Source organism: Polistes dominula, unplaced genomic scaffold (assembly GCF_049000335.1).
Source record: "Polistes dominula isolate Pdom_NZ unplaced genomic scaffold, Pdom_raw_medaka contig_49, whole genome shotgun sequence".
NCBI lineage: Eukaryota > Metazoa > Arthropoda > Insecta > Hymenoptera > Vespidae > Polistes > Polistes dominula.
The window spans coordinates 3,294,594-3,311,474 of NW_028300914.1; the positions used below are offsets into that span (position 1 = coordinate 3,294,594).

Below are 16,881 nucleotides of genomic sequence, written 5' to 3' on the forward strand. Positions count from 1 at the left end.
ATTGAGAGTGTAATATTCTAAGTTTATAGTGTGAAATAGGAAAAATTATATGTTGTATTAATACTAATAGTATAATAATTTATATAATATAATAATATATATTATATAATAATTTTATAATAAATATTATTAGAAAATAATTAAATTAAAATTAAATATTAAATTTAAATAAAATTAAATATTAATATTATATATATATATATATATATATATATATATATATATAATACTAATATAAAATAATTAAATTAAAATTAAATAATATTACTATTATAATATTATTATATAAATATTAATAAATATATAAAAATTAATTAAAATAAAATACAATAATTAATATTTATGTTATTTTATATATATATATATATATGTATGATGAAATTGTAAATGTTTCTTTGAAAACTCAAGGCGAGTTCCTGACTACCTACGTCGCTGCATATGTTAATGTTCCTGCGTCCTCTTCACCGTACCAGAAGCGGTTCACGGACCAGATGTGCAACATGATGCAACCAACAGTTGTAACTTCTGCTTCGACAGAGCAACGCGATACTACATAGCCAGTCCATGATGCTTTTCCTCGACTGTCTACTATAATATCTTGACAGTTACGATGATATCCGTCTTCCTCTTTTTCTTCTCTTTTTTTTTTTCTTCTTAGCAAGGACAATTTCAAATATGGTAAGAAACGTTGAGACTCGTTTAAACTTTCTCGAGAACGATTTGTTTGAGTTTAAATATTAGTAAACGTTGATACCTAAAATAAATATTCAACATCGATAATAATTCGGAAAAAAATATTTTTTTATGATAGAAAATATTTTATATTAAATTTAAAAAAAATATATATATATATCTTATCAAACAGTTTGCATTATATTTTATGACAGATTATAATCGAACTTTCTTTAACCTTATTATTTTATAAGATAACGGAATTGTCATCTTATACCGTCCACCCATACATACACTCACTTAGATCAAGTTTAATTATAAGATGTAACACAAAACTATAAAATTCAATTAAGAATTATTCCTATATAGAAAATGATTATTTTATTAGAAAATAATTGATATTAAAGTACATTAATTAATTTGAAAAAATTCCTATATTTATAATTATCATCTTTATCAAAATGATTTTGAAACGAGATGCTACTTAATTCCCCATTAACGATAAACACCAATATTAATCGATCATAGATTTATATGAGTAAGTAAAAATATCTGTTATTTGATGATATCAAAACTTTATGTGAATTTTCTATCAACAAAATCTATTTATAATCATACCGATGGTGAGATGAACGATATAAAAAAAAGTCGATGAACGAAACACATCATCTACGACGCGTCCTACGTTCCCCCACTGTGAAAACTGTTCACTGTCGCATGTTCATACACACTAACTCATTCGTTCGCGTGATTGTATATTCTACGTCCTTAGACACAATTATCTTAATTAGAACCCGCTTATGGTCAACGACAATGAACCGGTTGTGACGTACCGGTTCTACCGAAAAAATTGCTCTTTCCTCTTTGACTATCAAAACATCTAATTTCATACAATTGTATTATAAAATATATCAATAGATACTAGATTTCTATTCAGATAAGCTTATTTTCAAATCTAGTCAAAAGACATCGATCATTTTATCACCTACCTCGAAGTGTTAATTTTAACAATTTACCTACACCGTTAGAAAAAAAAATATATATATGTATATAAGTGATACTAAAACAAGTGGCATGAATAATTCTTAACTATCATTATTCTCGGAACTTATGAATGTGTAAATAGTTTGAACGTTGGTAGTGATTTAACTAGAATCCTCGAAAACGTTGATTGATTTTTAATGTGAAAGTCATCCTTACACATTCGTCCTCGTTAACAATTTTTCTCTTATTTATTATCCACACGGTATATTTAAAAATTACTGAGAAAATGATTATAGTAATATGTATGTGTATGTATGTATGTGTAATAATGACATTAAATAATCATTTGTTGTTTCCTTTATATCTATATAATCAAGAAATACCATTTATACGAGTGATAGTATTAAACGAAATAGAAAGTTATTTCTAAAAAAAAAAAAAAATAATAAAAATAAAAAATCACTTACCATTAGATACAAGCTGTTATTATATATTTATTATAAATTATGATCACGCGTTAAATTTCATAGCGTTATTCTAAGAGTAATACGCGTGTGCACTGATCTTTGGAATGTACTTGTTAGACCTGGTCAAACCGGTTGTATGTTGGACTGGACAAGTTGAGAACCACTGCGGGTCAATCGTGTCAATTGTGACGAATGTATGTCGAGTCTGTGGATGGGTTCTTCTCTGTTAGACCTCCTCCTGTACCTTATTCAAATCCTTGCCTTGAAAATAATCGAAAATATTTTCTATCAATGATAATTCATAATCTCATTATTTTAAAAACAAATAAAAAAATTATTTAGTAAAGTAATAATTAAAGTAACTGAAGAAGATTGTTTTTTTATTAAACAATAAATAATAATATTATATAAATATATATATATATATATAATTATATATTAATATAAATTTTATATATAAATTAAATAAAATATTATATTTTATTATATAAATATATTTATATATAATTTATTATCATTAGGGGGACCGCGCGCGAAAAGTAATGGCCGTTACTACGCATGTCAAATTATTTTTAATATTTTTTAAATGAAAAAATTGATTGATGATTTTTATCATTACGATAATAAAAATTTGCATACCAGATAAAAAAAGGTTCTTGATAACGTGATTAATTAATTTAATTATTGATTAATAATAAAAACTTGTTTGAAAAATTGATTTGTTTGAATTTTGAAGTTAAAAAGTGACATTACTTTTCAGTCCACCTAATGTATAAATATATATATATATATGTAATTATTTATAAATAAATATAATAATATTAAATAAAGATAAAAATGGTTACGTTAAAGTAACACTTTTCATATTACGAGATATGCATAATCGTTTACGAATTGAAAAATTCTACATTGTTTGTGATAAAAAATTGATAACGACAAATATAATGAGACGAACTTTTCCAGTCGTATTATCAACGTTTAACGGAGATGCATTCATAGAAGAGCAGAGTACATCTGCCGTCCTACTTACGACGTGAAATAATAACCGGTCGCAATAGTAAACTTTACGAGACATAACTCGTAATCCGGTTGTGTTGTCAGTATACTCATAATATCATTGGTAAAAGAATCTTTGGATAATCTGACGTTGATATATACATAAACTATTAAAAAAATCTTAACATACAAATCGTAATAATTTCAATAGAAAATTTACAAAAAAAAAAAAATTGAATTTCGTTTAGACAAAACCACCCACCCCTTAAAACTGGCCACTGCTCTAACTCGTTTCTCTTTTGAACGAATGGAATCTCTCGCCAGAGAGAAAGAAAGAAAGAGAAAGAGAAAGAGAACGTATATATAAGTATAGTTTCGGAGATAAATTTTCAAACCGGTTTTTTACGTTCTACCACAAGAGTAGCACGGGCCCAACAAACTTCTTGAACGGACTCTGGACTATGGGAAGAGAAAAGAAACATTTTTTCTTTTTTTGTTAAAAATATGCGACACAAAATATATACTCAAAAAGAAATACAATAAATTTATAGGTATATATATATATAAATTATTTTCAAATTCAAACTAACGAATCATTTTTTTATCTACACCTTCTTTTTTTTATCTCGAAGAAAACTGAAAGGTAAAATATCTGTTTTTTTTTTTTGGTATTCGAAGGAGAACCGATGTCTCGTTCAGATAATATTTCCAATTCTTCAAGTCTTCTCACGAACTTTAACAGAAAGTTCATCGTAAACGAGTAGAAGAAATACCGGGTAATACACCTTTGATATTTTACCAAATAACAAATGATTATTTTCACAAACATTATATGATAAATAATTCATCGTTAATAATATCATTCATTTAATGATATCAAAAAAAAAAAAAAAAAAAAAAATAAAAGAGAAGAATTCCTTTAAAAAAATTCAAACGAGAAGTTCCTGTTCTTTCGAGTAGGCCGCTGCCGATACGAATGAAACTTAACATTAGTATGCATAGTGAGTGCATATACGAGCTGTTGGAATCACAAAGGAAGCTGGAGTGGAACAAAGAAAGAAAGGAGAGACTCCCGATCAAAGACAGAAGGATTGCTCAGAAATGGCGCCTTACACGAACATTCGAACAAATCGAGAATAATAATTTTGAAAGTTCGTCGACTTATCTTTACTTTTATTTATTTATTTTTCATTTTTTTTTTTGTTTTTTTCTATCAAACACCTACATTTTCCATATATTTTATTATTATTTATTTTGTACAATTGTTTATTTCTTTTTTATTCAAGTGATAACATTTACGTATATTATTACATCATCCTCCAATAGAATTACGAATTGGAAAATGCATTTTCTACCTGAGAGGAGAAAAAGGAGGAAAAGAAATAAAAGAATTTTTGGAACAAATACTTTGGTCAGAAATGAGAGAACAATGTTAAACCCTCAACAAAGGGATGTTGTGATGGTGGTAATTCTGTAGGAGGGAGGAAAAACTAACTGAAACGAAAATATATCCAGCTGAGTTTGGAGACTTATTCTTTCTAGCATCCTCTCTACGAGAGATAGTAGTCCCAACTTCCACAGACTATGACTAAAGCCGGTCTTTGTTCGAGGGACCACCGAGATACGGCCCACGCGAGCCTTTCGTATGAATAATACCTGAACTCGTGAGACCCAACTGTGTAGAGAGTCAAGGGACTTTGAGTTACAGTTACATATACTCTCTCGTCTACGCGTATATTCTTATATACTATTATATATTTACTTTGTTTTATATTATATATAACGCAACTCACAAAGTGAACTTTAAATATATAATAAACTTTTACAAATATTCTACATATATATATGTAGATAGAATATTTGTAATATATTACAAATAATATAGTTTATTCTTTAAGTTACTAATTGAATTTTATTTTTAAGTTTACTACTTTAATTATTAATAATATACTATAATATACTCTATACTATATTAATATACTATAATAAATAATATATTATAAGTATACTTAGTATACTAAAAGTATAGAGTTTTTAACTATTACTATATATATATTATAATGTAACTAAAAGTGAACTTTAATATATTATACAGTATAATATAATATATTGACTATAATATATATTTATATAGTATATATTATATATTATATATATTATAGTATATTAAAATATTTTATAATGCAACTAAAAGTGAACTTTAATATATTACATAGTATAATATAATATATTAACTATAATATATACTCTTATATAGTATATATTATATATTATATAGGTTATATTATATATTATTATTGTATTATATATATATATATATATATATATATATATTATAGTATATAATATATACTTATATAGAGTATACTTATTATACTAAAAGTATTGAGTTTTAAGCTATTACTATATATATATATATATATTTTAATGCAACTAAACACCCACACACACAAGTAAACTTTTATATTATAAACTTTAAGTAATATTCTACAGATAATATTCTATAATAAATAAATAAATATTCTATAATAAATTTGGACAAATATACAACACATAAATTCTAACTCAACTTAAAATAAATTTTAATATATAATAAATTGAAAAAAATATATTCATATGAGATAATTTTTGTTCCAATTGTTATTCCCCATCTAACAATTCTAATTTGTTCTCTCGATAAATCATTATTTTAATTAACTGTTCTTATTCTCACCAAGGATACTTCGTTAGTTATCATGGATAATTAATCGTAGCCGATTTGCCGGTTGATTTATTATACCATTTTATTCGTTCTGTCGATCAATCGAATATTATCCTCCCTATTTACTCCGTTACTAATGACGTTTAATAAATGGAAAAATTTCTATATATATAAAATATTAGATAAAATTATAAAAGCATTACTGAGACCCTTACTTATATCTCAACTCCCATGACTCATGGAAAATGAATTCGTTCAATTCGTTCTTTCTTGAAAGAATCTTTGGAGAATAATTTTACTATATTAAAACTGCATTCATGTTATATATATATTATATTTATTAAAACATTTGTGTGTGTGTGTGCATCGTTCTTAAATAAAACCCAATTGAATCTGAAATCAAATTTGTTCTAATTATATTTTTGGAAATTTTCTTTTTATTATTAATTCACGATTTAAGTTTTGATTCGTTAATACATTACATAAAGACACATGTTATTTATTAATTATTTTGTATTTTTTTTTATTAATTCATTTTTTTTTATTATTAATTTAAGTATTGATTCGTTAATACATTGCATAAAGTCACACGTTATTTATTAAAACATTTGTGCATCGTTCTTGAATCAAATTTAATTGAATCTTCAATCAAACTACACATTTTTTAATTTTCTTTTTATTAATTAAATTATTAATTAATTTAATTACTTTTGAACTCTTGCCAACATGGTGGCAATTTGTATATTCCATTTTAAGAAATGGGATCTTACCCCCTAGTGACGAAAAATTGAATTAATGTTTAATTGAACGGACAGAATTTTTCTGGTAGACCTAATACATTACATAAAATCACATGTTATTTATTAAAACATTTGTGCATCGTTTTTGAATCAAATTAAATTGAATCTTCAATCAAATTTGTTTCTAATTATTTTGTTTTTTTTGTATTTATTATTAATTTACGATTTAAATTTTGATTCGTTAATACATTACATAAAGACACATGTTATTTATTAATAATTTTGTATTCTTTTTTTAATTATTAATTAACGATTTAAGTGTTGATTTGTTAACGATTACATAAAGACACACATGTGATCCATTTGAAAAATAAAAAGAAAATGAAAATGAAAGATTATTTTTTTGAATTAATAGGTCAGTATGTAACGACGTTTATAAACGATCTTAACGATATAACGATTTAACGATCTTAAACTATGTTACAAGAGTTCGTTTAAGAAGTCAACCCAAGTATATATTTACCTGCCATGCATACAACTACGCTCCTGTATTGTAAATGTTGTTTCGAGTTTTAAACTCACGTTCAAGAAAAAAAAGAAAAAATGTCCAACTTGGTGAAGAGCATCGACACGCAAATAACTATTTACTCTTTTATCTTCTTGTCACTGTCACGCGATAAAACATTTTAATCCAAACACGTTCGAGCGAACGCATGAGAGAGTAAGGAGAATAATAAAAATAAAAAAATAAAAAAATAGAAGAAAAAGAAAAAAAAAACAAAACAAAACCACAAATTACGTGTTACGAGTTTTACTTACAAATGGTAGATAAGTTCTTTTTATTTTTGTTCATACATTTTAACACATATTTTTTTTTATGAGTGATGAGATTATGTACACATATACATATATATGTATTAGGGTGAATTATATGTTCGTGTGTTTTTAATTAATACTTTATTTGCATATAAAGTATTTTTATTGATTTCAAAATATTGTACTACTTGAAACAACACAATAAAACCACGAACTTTTTAGATTAACCCTAATATATGTATATATATATATGGAATATGAATTTTTATTTTATTATAAACAACGTAATAAGTATTTTTTTTTTGTAAATTAATACACCTTCAAAAAAAAAAAGGAAAAGTATCAAATAGGGAACGTAATTAATTGCAGAATTATAAAAATAAAAAATACTATGTGAAAAAATATGAGAAAAAATACTGTTTAAAAGACAATGGAAAACTGTAAAATAAAAGACCGTATGAATGGAGCTTAAGGTTGTAATATGGAAGAGATCATGATCGCGAGTCACCAAGCGTATGTAACAAAAATAAACTCATTTAATGTACTCAACCCTCGGTTTAAATGAATTCTTCCTAAGTGCGTGTAAAAAAAAAAAAATAAAAAAAAAAAAAGAAGAAGGATTTCATTTTCAACGATATGAGAATTTAGATTAGAAAGTTCTCGTTTCCAAGGACAATTTTTCTAATCATCGAAGAAGCATCCACCCTCCTCTTCTTTTTTTCTTTTTATGAATCTGTAATAAAAGAAGATGAAATGTATAAAAAAAAAAGAAAAATAATAGTCGAATGGTTCTGTATCGGTGGACCGATTTTTTTTTCGTTGGAAGTTTTTGACAATGGAGGTGATAAATAGAAAAAAAAGGGGCTCATTTCGAGAACCGAAAGAAGTGAGGGAGAACACTCGCAAGGATCGTGAATGACTGGACTGTTAGAAAAAGGGTTCGAACCCTTTTTTTTTTCTTCTTTTCTTCCCATTCGATTCGCATTCTTAAGTTCCATTTTTTTCGCAGCGTCAACCCCTTTTCTCAACAAAGGGCAACCATTGTGTTAAGAGCACCACTTTCAGAACTGACGATAAATGAACACATTTCATCGTAACACGCACGTCTACTAATTCACGTTTCTAATTTTTTTTTTTCTTGTCTTCACAAAATACAAGCACATATTTGCAATATTTTTTTTTTTTTTGGAAAATGATAAACGAAACAAATTTACGATATTTTGTTACCAATATTTTAGATAAATACGTCCTTGTAGGAATATGTAAATATGACAGTCTTATCTTATTGGAACATATTTCTTTAAAACGATAATACGATTTATCTATCTGTAACGTTATTTTAATTAGGTTTGGTTCAATTGATAAATTATCTTTCATTTTTCTTCCAAAGGAAATTCTTCTCCATCTAAATAAGTAGTCTTAAAATATTGTCCTTGATTAATATTATCGAGATCTTGTGCTAATCTTTCCAAAAGATTTTTGAACACGTAATTGTCTAAATTTTTTGCTATGTAATACAAAAATAGCCAATCACCAAAATGATACTCTCGAGTAACTCTAACAACGTTCCATGGATTGTATTTGCCAGGACAAGCCATGGAAAAAAGTAATTTGTTAAAACCCTCGCTTCTGTAGAAAAACAAAACACAATAATTTAAATGAATAATTATTTTGTCAAAATTAAATAATTATACTAACCTAGAATGCAGTATCATAGTTATCAATCTCCAGATAAGTCCGAGTAATGTACAAAATGATAGAATGATGAACCAATACCATAAAAACGTATAAATCTTTTCGTTAATGATATTCAATGCCATAACACACAATGCATCATGAGTTTGTATCGTACCTGTGGGACCATATTTGTGGAATGTACACTTCGTTACCTGTTAATCAGTGAAAATATATAAAAATGAAAGTATCTTATTGAACAAAAAAAAAAAGAAGATAATGAAAGTACATAATATGATTCATACCTTAGGAAAAACAACATCAAGTGGTTCCATTTTTCCACCATAACTGGTGTCAGCAGCTGTTTTACCAAGACCCAAAAATGCTCCTCCTAGGAACCAATCGGTCAAATAAATTTGCATTACGACATTAGCAAAATTTAATATCTCACAAGCACTTAAATAATATGACCAAGTTCGATTGACGTAAATTCGTTCAATGAATGAAGTTCGAATTTGTTGAAGTTTTTTATCGACATCATCTTTCGATGGGATCACATAATTATCATTAACTTTCATATTACTTTCATTCAAACTCATACAAGCTACGTGCAAACCTGAGACCAAAGCTTTAAGACGACCACCTGAAATTAAAATAATTAATATATATATATATATTAATTATATTATAATTGATATTATAATATTATATTAAAATAAATATTAAAATATTAAAAATAATAAATATTATATTATTACATATATATATATATATATATATATATATATATATATAATTATATAATAATATTATAATATTATGTTATATTATATTGTAATTAATATTACAACTAATATCATTAATTATATTATAATATATTGCATATATTAATAATATATTTTGGGTTCTATTTCGATAGTTAGATTCAATATAATAATTTAAAAAAAAATTATTTTTAAAACTATTTCAATCTTTACAAAAATATCTTTACAAAGATAATCATCTAACACGTATTACAATAAAATATAATTATCTATATATCATACCTTCAGCTCTACGCCACAAATAATGTGGCATATAGAATAAAAGTGCTTGAAAAAATAAAACGAATGGTACCCATTGATAATAAGCATGATGAACAATCTCGTCATTTTTACTAACAGGACCAACACCAGGATGTGGTATTTCTCCGTCGTTAACGTGCGATGCGTTCATGTGTTTTGACTGTAAATTCAATTTTTTATCAGATCGATAAGAAACACGCGTACATAATTTACATAATTGAGATCTTATAACAAATTACAGGGACTCTCGTTTTCACACGGTTATGAAAGGGATAGTCCTCTTCCCCTCCCCCTCCTCACACTCCACCCATCTTTACCCATTCCTTGCATAACTTACATTAAATACAAACATTATCATGAGACTCACCACAGTGAAAGTAGACGTAAAGAAGCAATAAGTTTCTATTACTTTCAAATTTACCGCAGTATCTGTTATACACCTGTATTCATACAAATCATAATTTAATAATAAATTCATCAATTTATATTAATGATTATTCTAATTTTATTTCAATAATTATACCTTATGTGTTCACCCACGTATTGTCTGGCAGATACCAAAAGACTGCTAAGAAGTAAAGCCAGAAATGTAACTCTGTAATGTAATCTGAAAACTGAAATAAAAAATTAATATGATTTATTTTTTTTTATTATAATATAATTTATATACATAAATAATATATATATATATATATATATATATATATATATATATATTTATTTATTTATTTATTATTAATTAATAATATTAATTAATATATAATTATATTATTAAGATATTAATATATATTATAATTTAATATTAATATTATAATAATATAATTATAATAAAGTAATTATATATATATATATATATATATAATAAATAAATAAATAAATAAATGAATGTAATTGAATTTTCGTGATGAAAGAAAAATAAAAACACATGTCTGATTATAATGTTATATATCACATAACGTTGACCTCGTGAACTATGTATTACACTTCAAATTTATCAACTGACACACTAATATTTGAAAAAATAAAACACAAATTTACCAATATTATCAATGGATGCCGCATCCTGGGATACTTTAATTTTAACGTGATCTTTCAATGCAGCAAACGTTGTTAAAAATGTAGTCGCCATTGTTCCGTTTGCAATAAAATATAGTTTTCAAATATTACGATGATGTTGTTGTCTCCTGTCTTTACTTCTAGTTAATATGGTTATTCAGCAATCTTGCATTTCTTTATCCCCTATCTTTCTTTTTCTCAAGTATCTTCTTCTCTTTTTACAACCACTTCTTCTTCTTCTTCTTCTTCTTCTTATTCTTCTTAAGCTTTAGCTTCTTATTTAATTTCTTAGTTAGTATAAATATATTTAATAATACACATAATAAGATCATGTAACGGAGAATATGATTATCATTTACTAAACGTGTCACCAGAAGAAACAAGACTGTTTCTATATCATAGAATTATATCAATAGTGAGTTAAGAAGGTATTATTAAACGTTGTTCTTGATTCTTACTAACATTCAATCTCTCATGAACTTACGTTATCAGCAAACACGATTGCGCAGCAATCTTCTCAAATGTCTAATATAATGTAAGTCAAAAAATATAGCTATCTTGTATGATTAATGTGAGGTGGTGGGTTGGTAACTGTATTATGTTTGATCATGTGTAAGTGAATAAAGATAAGGAAGATAAAATTTACTTTGTGTTATAAATATATATATATATAGAATATAAAAAAATGTAGAATAGAAAGAAAAAGAAAGAGGTGAAGTACTTTTAATCACAATGGTTTACTATAACTACATTTTCATAGAATCTTTTTTTTAATCAAGTTTTTATTGTTAAGGTTCTCAACGTGTATTAGAATGTAAATTATAATTTTTATTATTATAAATATATTTAAAATAAATATATTATAAATATAATTTATTATTATAAAAATATATTTAAAATAATATATAATAATAAATAATAATAATTATTATTATAAAAATGTATTTAAAATAATATATAATAATAAATAAAAATTTGTATTATTATAAATATATTATAAATATAATTTGTATTAATTTATAAATATATTTATAAATATAATATTTATAATTTATAAATTTATATTATATTTAATTATAATTTATTATTATTATAAAAATATATTTACAAATAACATATAATAATATATAAAATAATATATAATAATAAATAAAAATATGTATTATTATAAATATATTACAAATATAATTTAGATTAATTTAATTAATAAATTATAATTAAGTAAAATATAAATATATTTATATAAAAGTAAAATATTACGATTATAAGTGTGTATGTGTGTGTGTGTATGCATATAACCAAGTTAATCATAAAATGTTACGAATAATTATTATTTATTTTTTTTTTTTGCAAATACTTTATTAATTTAACAAAATGTAATATTTAATTTTTATTTGTTCTTTTTTACATCCTTTCAAGAATTATTAATTTTCTTTTATTGGAAAATCTAATCTTTCCATTCATTTTATCAATTCGTCATCAATGAACATGGGAAAAATATTCCGATTGTAATTTAATTTTTTTTTGTTTTGTTCTTAATATCTCGACTGAGATTTCTTATCGTAGATTTGTTTTTCTTTTTCTTTGTTTTCTGCACTGATTTCTACATTTTTTTATTTCTTAACTATAATCTATCACAACGTTGTTGTTCTTTAAAATTTCTATCAATCGTTGCTTAGAAAATGAATAGATTTCTGTATTGAATAATTCAATGTGTTAATTGTTATAAATGTTAATTAAATTTGTGGTAAAGATTACAAAACATTTGTAATTTATACTACGACTAGATTTAACGTATAATGTTTTTCTATGGTGTCGTCAATAAGACTCGAATATGATTCAGTTAACAAGAAAACAAAATAAATTTCCTTTCAAACATCAACACACGAAATATTCCTAGAAATTTCATTTACGAATAAATGTCAAAATTGCAAAAGTTTAGTTAATAAAAATTACAGAAATTGGATAACAATTTATTTGAAAATAAAACACGAAACAATTTCGAGAACTTTTTAATGTTTCAGACGTTTACTCTTACGAAAGTTTAATGTTAAAAGTAATTATATTTTTGTATTTTTATGATTTAATGATGCCCGGTAAGTTTCAAGCCGGAAAACAAATAAAGATAAGAATTGTGTATCAACGTTTCCTCTTTATTGTAACGTCTTTCAAAGATTGTCCTCGATAATTGGTAAAAATTGGTAAAAAAAAAAATAAGGAAAAAAAATTGAAATTATTTCGAAATATCGGTAACATCGATAAAATACCAAAGTGTTTGTCATCACGATTCTGGTTTACCTATAATAATAATTCCCCAGAATTGAACATGAGTTTTTATTACGTGTCAACTAGCACGTACATTAATTCAATCCTAATACAAATATTGTATATAAAATATGAATATATATATTAGAATAAAAAAAGAACCTCCCTATAACTCTTGATAAATCTCATATGATTTAATTTTAAATCAAACTTATCTAATCTAAATGCAATAAAAAAATTATCTTTTCATCGTATAACATTTTAGGAAAATAGGGTTGAATTGATAATTAAATGTGTTCTTAATTATGACAATGTACTAAATGAAAATTATTATGATAAATGAATTAAAAGATTAGTTTCATTATCATATTAAAATTATTAGAAATGAACCAGATATTCGTGAGTTTATTGTGTTGAAATTTTACTTTGAAATTGCATAATGAGTTATTTTTTCTTTTACTGTAAAATGTAGTTTTGGGAATATTAAATAAAAAAACCTCTGTTGAAACTGTACTTTGAAATTGCATAATGATTTATTTTTATTTTTACTGTAAAATTTAGTTTTGGGGATATTAAGTAAAAAAACCTCTGTTGAAACTGTACTTTGAAATTGCATAATGAATTATTTTTATTTTTACTGTAAAATTTAGTTTTGGGGATATTAAATAAAAAAAACCTCTGTTGAAACTGTACTTTGAAATTGCATAATGAATTATTTTTATTTTTACTGTAAAATTTAGTTTTGGGAAATATTAAATTTAAAAAACCGTATAAAAACTTTTGATTCATATTAACCAAATATTAATTAATAATAAAACCCAATATATTAACGCAAATATACATATATATATATATATATATATACATGTAGGGATTAGATTATGAGAATTGTATTTGGGTAGAATGGCGAATAAGAGAGAAGAAACGTTGTTGGTTGGGTTGTTAGTCCTGTAAAGTAAAGAAGAACCATAGAAACGAAGAAGAAGAAGAAGAAGGCCATGAAACGCGTGCAACTACGAAGGTGGAGGGACTTTGACCGGCCGTTGCCCTCGTACCAGGCCAACTCAAGCTAACAGAACGAACCAACGAACGAACCAACGAACGAACGAACGAACGAACGAGTATTCCAAAGAAGAAGACCCAGTCCTTTCCCTTCTTCGTTCCCTTACGTGTACACCAAGCTTTGTAGTAGTTGTCTTCGTAGTTGTCGTTGTCATCTTCGATACTTGGATACCAACTAAAGTGGGTACCAACTTGTACCTTTGCTTTTACAATCTCATCTTTCTATTTCTATTTAATCTTTTTATATATATATTTTTTTATCAATTCTCATCTACCACATATTATCTCGTATTTACTTACTTACTTACTTACTTGGTTATTTACTTGCATACATAAATACAATCGTATAACATGGTTTGAGCAAAGCTCATTTGTCAGTAAAAAGATAAATCTTTGCAAATGTTATTTTAAATAATAAAAAATAAAAATAAAACCTTCTTTCTAATTAGTTTCTTGTTTGACGAGTAAAAACAGAGATTTATGTCAAACAAAATAAAAAAAGAAGTTATTATATTATATTATATAATATAATAGATATATATATATATATTTTTATTATATATAACACATTATTATATTTATTATATAATATAATAAATAAATAAATTATATAATAAAAATAAAATATACATATATAGGTATAAAATATATTTTAACATGTATATGTATTTATATATCAAATTTTACAGTCTATACAGTTTACAGTTATATATATATATATATTCGTTATATATATATTATATCGTTCTAAGGTGTTCATATTATCTAAGATATTTTTCTATAGAACAAGATATATCTGTAAAAAAATTTGTGTATATACCGGTAGCTCAGGTTTATTTTTTTTTTTTTTAATACACATGGTAATTTTGAAAAGAATAGAAATAGAGACATTTTAATAAAGAAGTTTCTTCCTCTTTTGAAATACTGTCAAGACAACCTCGACCCTGCTGTCTACTACCTAAATCGTGATTAGAATGTAATTAACTTTTTGAGATCATCAGATACTTTATATACTATTTAACATTCCAAGTTAGTCACAAGTAAATATATGTACATGTATATGTATATGTATATATATGTACATGTATATGTATATATATATATACATATATATGTATATGTAGAAACATTGCATGAAGTGAGAAAAATAAAGATAACATTATTAGTGTTGTTGTTTCGTAGATTTGTTATACGATACCGTTCATTATACGGTTAATCTTTTACCTAATCATACTACGACCTCGATCCGATTTCTCGATTATAAGTATGTAGAATATTTTTTAACATTCATCGTAAGAAACTAACAGATATAGATCTAACTTCTAATAAGCATGTTTAATAGATCAAACTAACATACACGATATGTCAGATGATTTTAATAATAATACTAAATTGTTAAGTATATTCCTTTAATTTCTTTTTTCTTTGATTTATTTAAATGAACATTAAAAATCAATCGAATATAAAATGATCTTCGTTTGTATTTCAAATTTCTATGTAATTTTCTTTTTCCAAATTATACTTAATGTTAAAATGTCCAATTAATTTCAAATTAGTGTAAAAGTTATTAGACGACAAATATTTTTGTGATGGTTATGATTGTTTATATATAAAATATATATATATATATTTTATATGTAGGGGGAGCCTTCGGGGTAAACACCCTAAAGGGGTATACCTGAAAATAAACTTCTTCTTCTATTAATATATTTTATTAATTATAATATTATTATATTATATATATTTTATGTATAAGCTATCATAATAGGATATATTAATATTACGTATATATATATATATATATATATATATATATTATATTATATTATATAAAATTATTATTTTATATATTTATACAATTATATTTTCAATACAAATTTATATAAACTATATACATATATATATTACCTTAAAACGATTATTTTTTTTTTTTAAATCGCTACGAAATTCCCGGACAACCCAATATTATAATATTACAACACGATCATAGTAATAACAATAACAATAATAATAATAATAATACATTGAACAGTATAACGCGGTTAGTTTCTTAATACGATCAAAGTTAACGTCGTAGTAATCGACATTAATGTTACTATAGCAGCAGGAGCAGCAGCAATGCAATAATTTTCCTCTTAGCATCGGCACCCTAATCCACCGATGTTACGGGGGGAACCTGAAATTGTTCGGACCTCGAATATTGCCTGGACGTAAATGAGAGAGTGTGAGAGAGTGAGAGAGAGATATATTCCTGATCGTTAATCGCAAACCGGAGCACACGGACGTATTAAATTTCCCCCCTGATCACCCATCCACCCCCACATTTACCCCCTCCTGTGTTGTACATACCACTTACATGATCAACTTCGATACACGTAATGAAT

General features: G+C 24.8%; 1 protein-coding gene across 1 annotated transcript; it reads right to left on the reverse strand.

Annotated features, from left to right (window-relative positions):
• Positions 1 to 7,355: 7,355 nt before the first annotated feature.
• Positions 7,356 to 11,655, reverse strand: Inx7 (innexin 7). The gene is made up of 7 exons (XM_089169766.1): positions 11,153 to 11,655; positions 10,638 to 10,728; positions 10,482 to 10,554; positions 10,097 to 10,274; positions 9,356 to 9,693; positions 9,075 to 9,265; positions 7,356 to 9,005 (listed from the first exon to the last, which is right to left on the reverse strand). Exons 1-7 carry the CDS (start codon positions 11,241 to 11,243, stop codon positions 8,750 to 8,752), a joined length of 1,218 nt encoding a protein of 405 aa, XP_089025892.1. The 5' UTR covers positions 11,244 to 11,655; the 3' UTR covers positions 7,356 to 8,749.
• Between the last annotated feature and the right edge of the window lie 5,226 nt (positions 11,656 to 16,881).

Coding starts and splice junctions, on each gene's coding strand:
- Inx7 (XM_089169766.1), bottom strand. CDS start 11,243: ATGGCGACTACATTTTTAACAACGTTTGCTGCATTGAAAGATCACGTT. Junction 10,729..11,152: donor GGCATCCATTGATAATATTG/GTAAATTTGTGT, acceptor TTTTTATTTCAG/TTTTCAGATTACATTACAGA. Junction 10,555..10,637: donor TACGTGGGTGAACACATAAG/GTATAATTATTG, acceptor GTATGAATACAG/GTGTATAACAGATACTGCGG.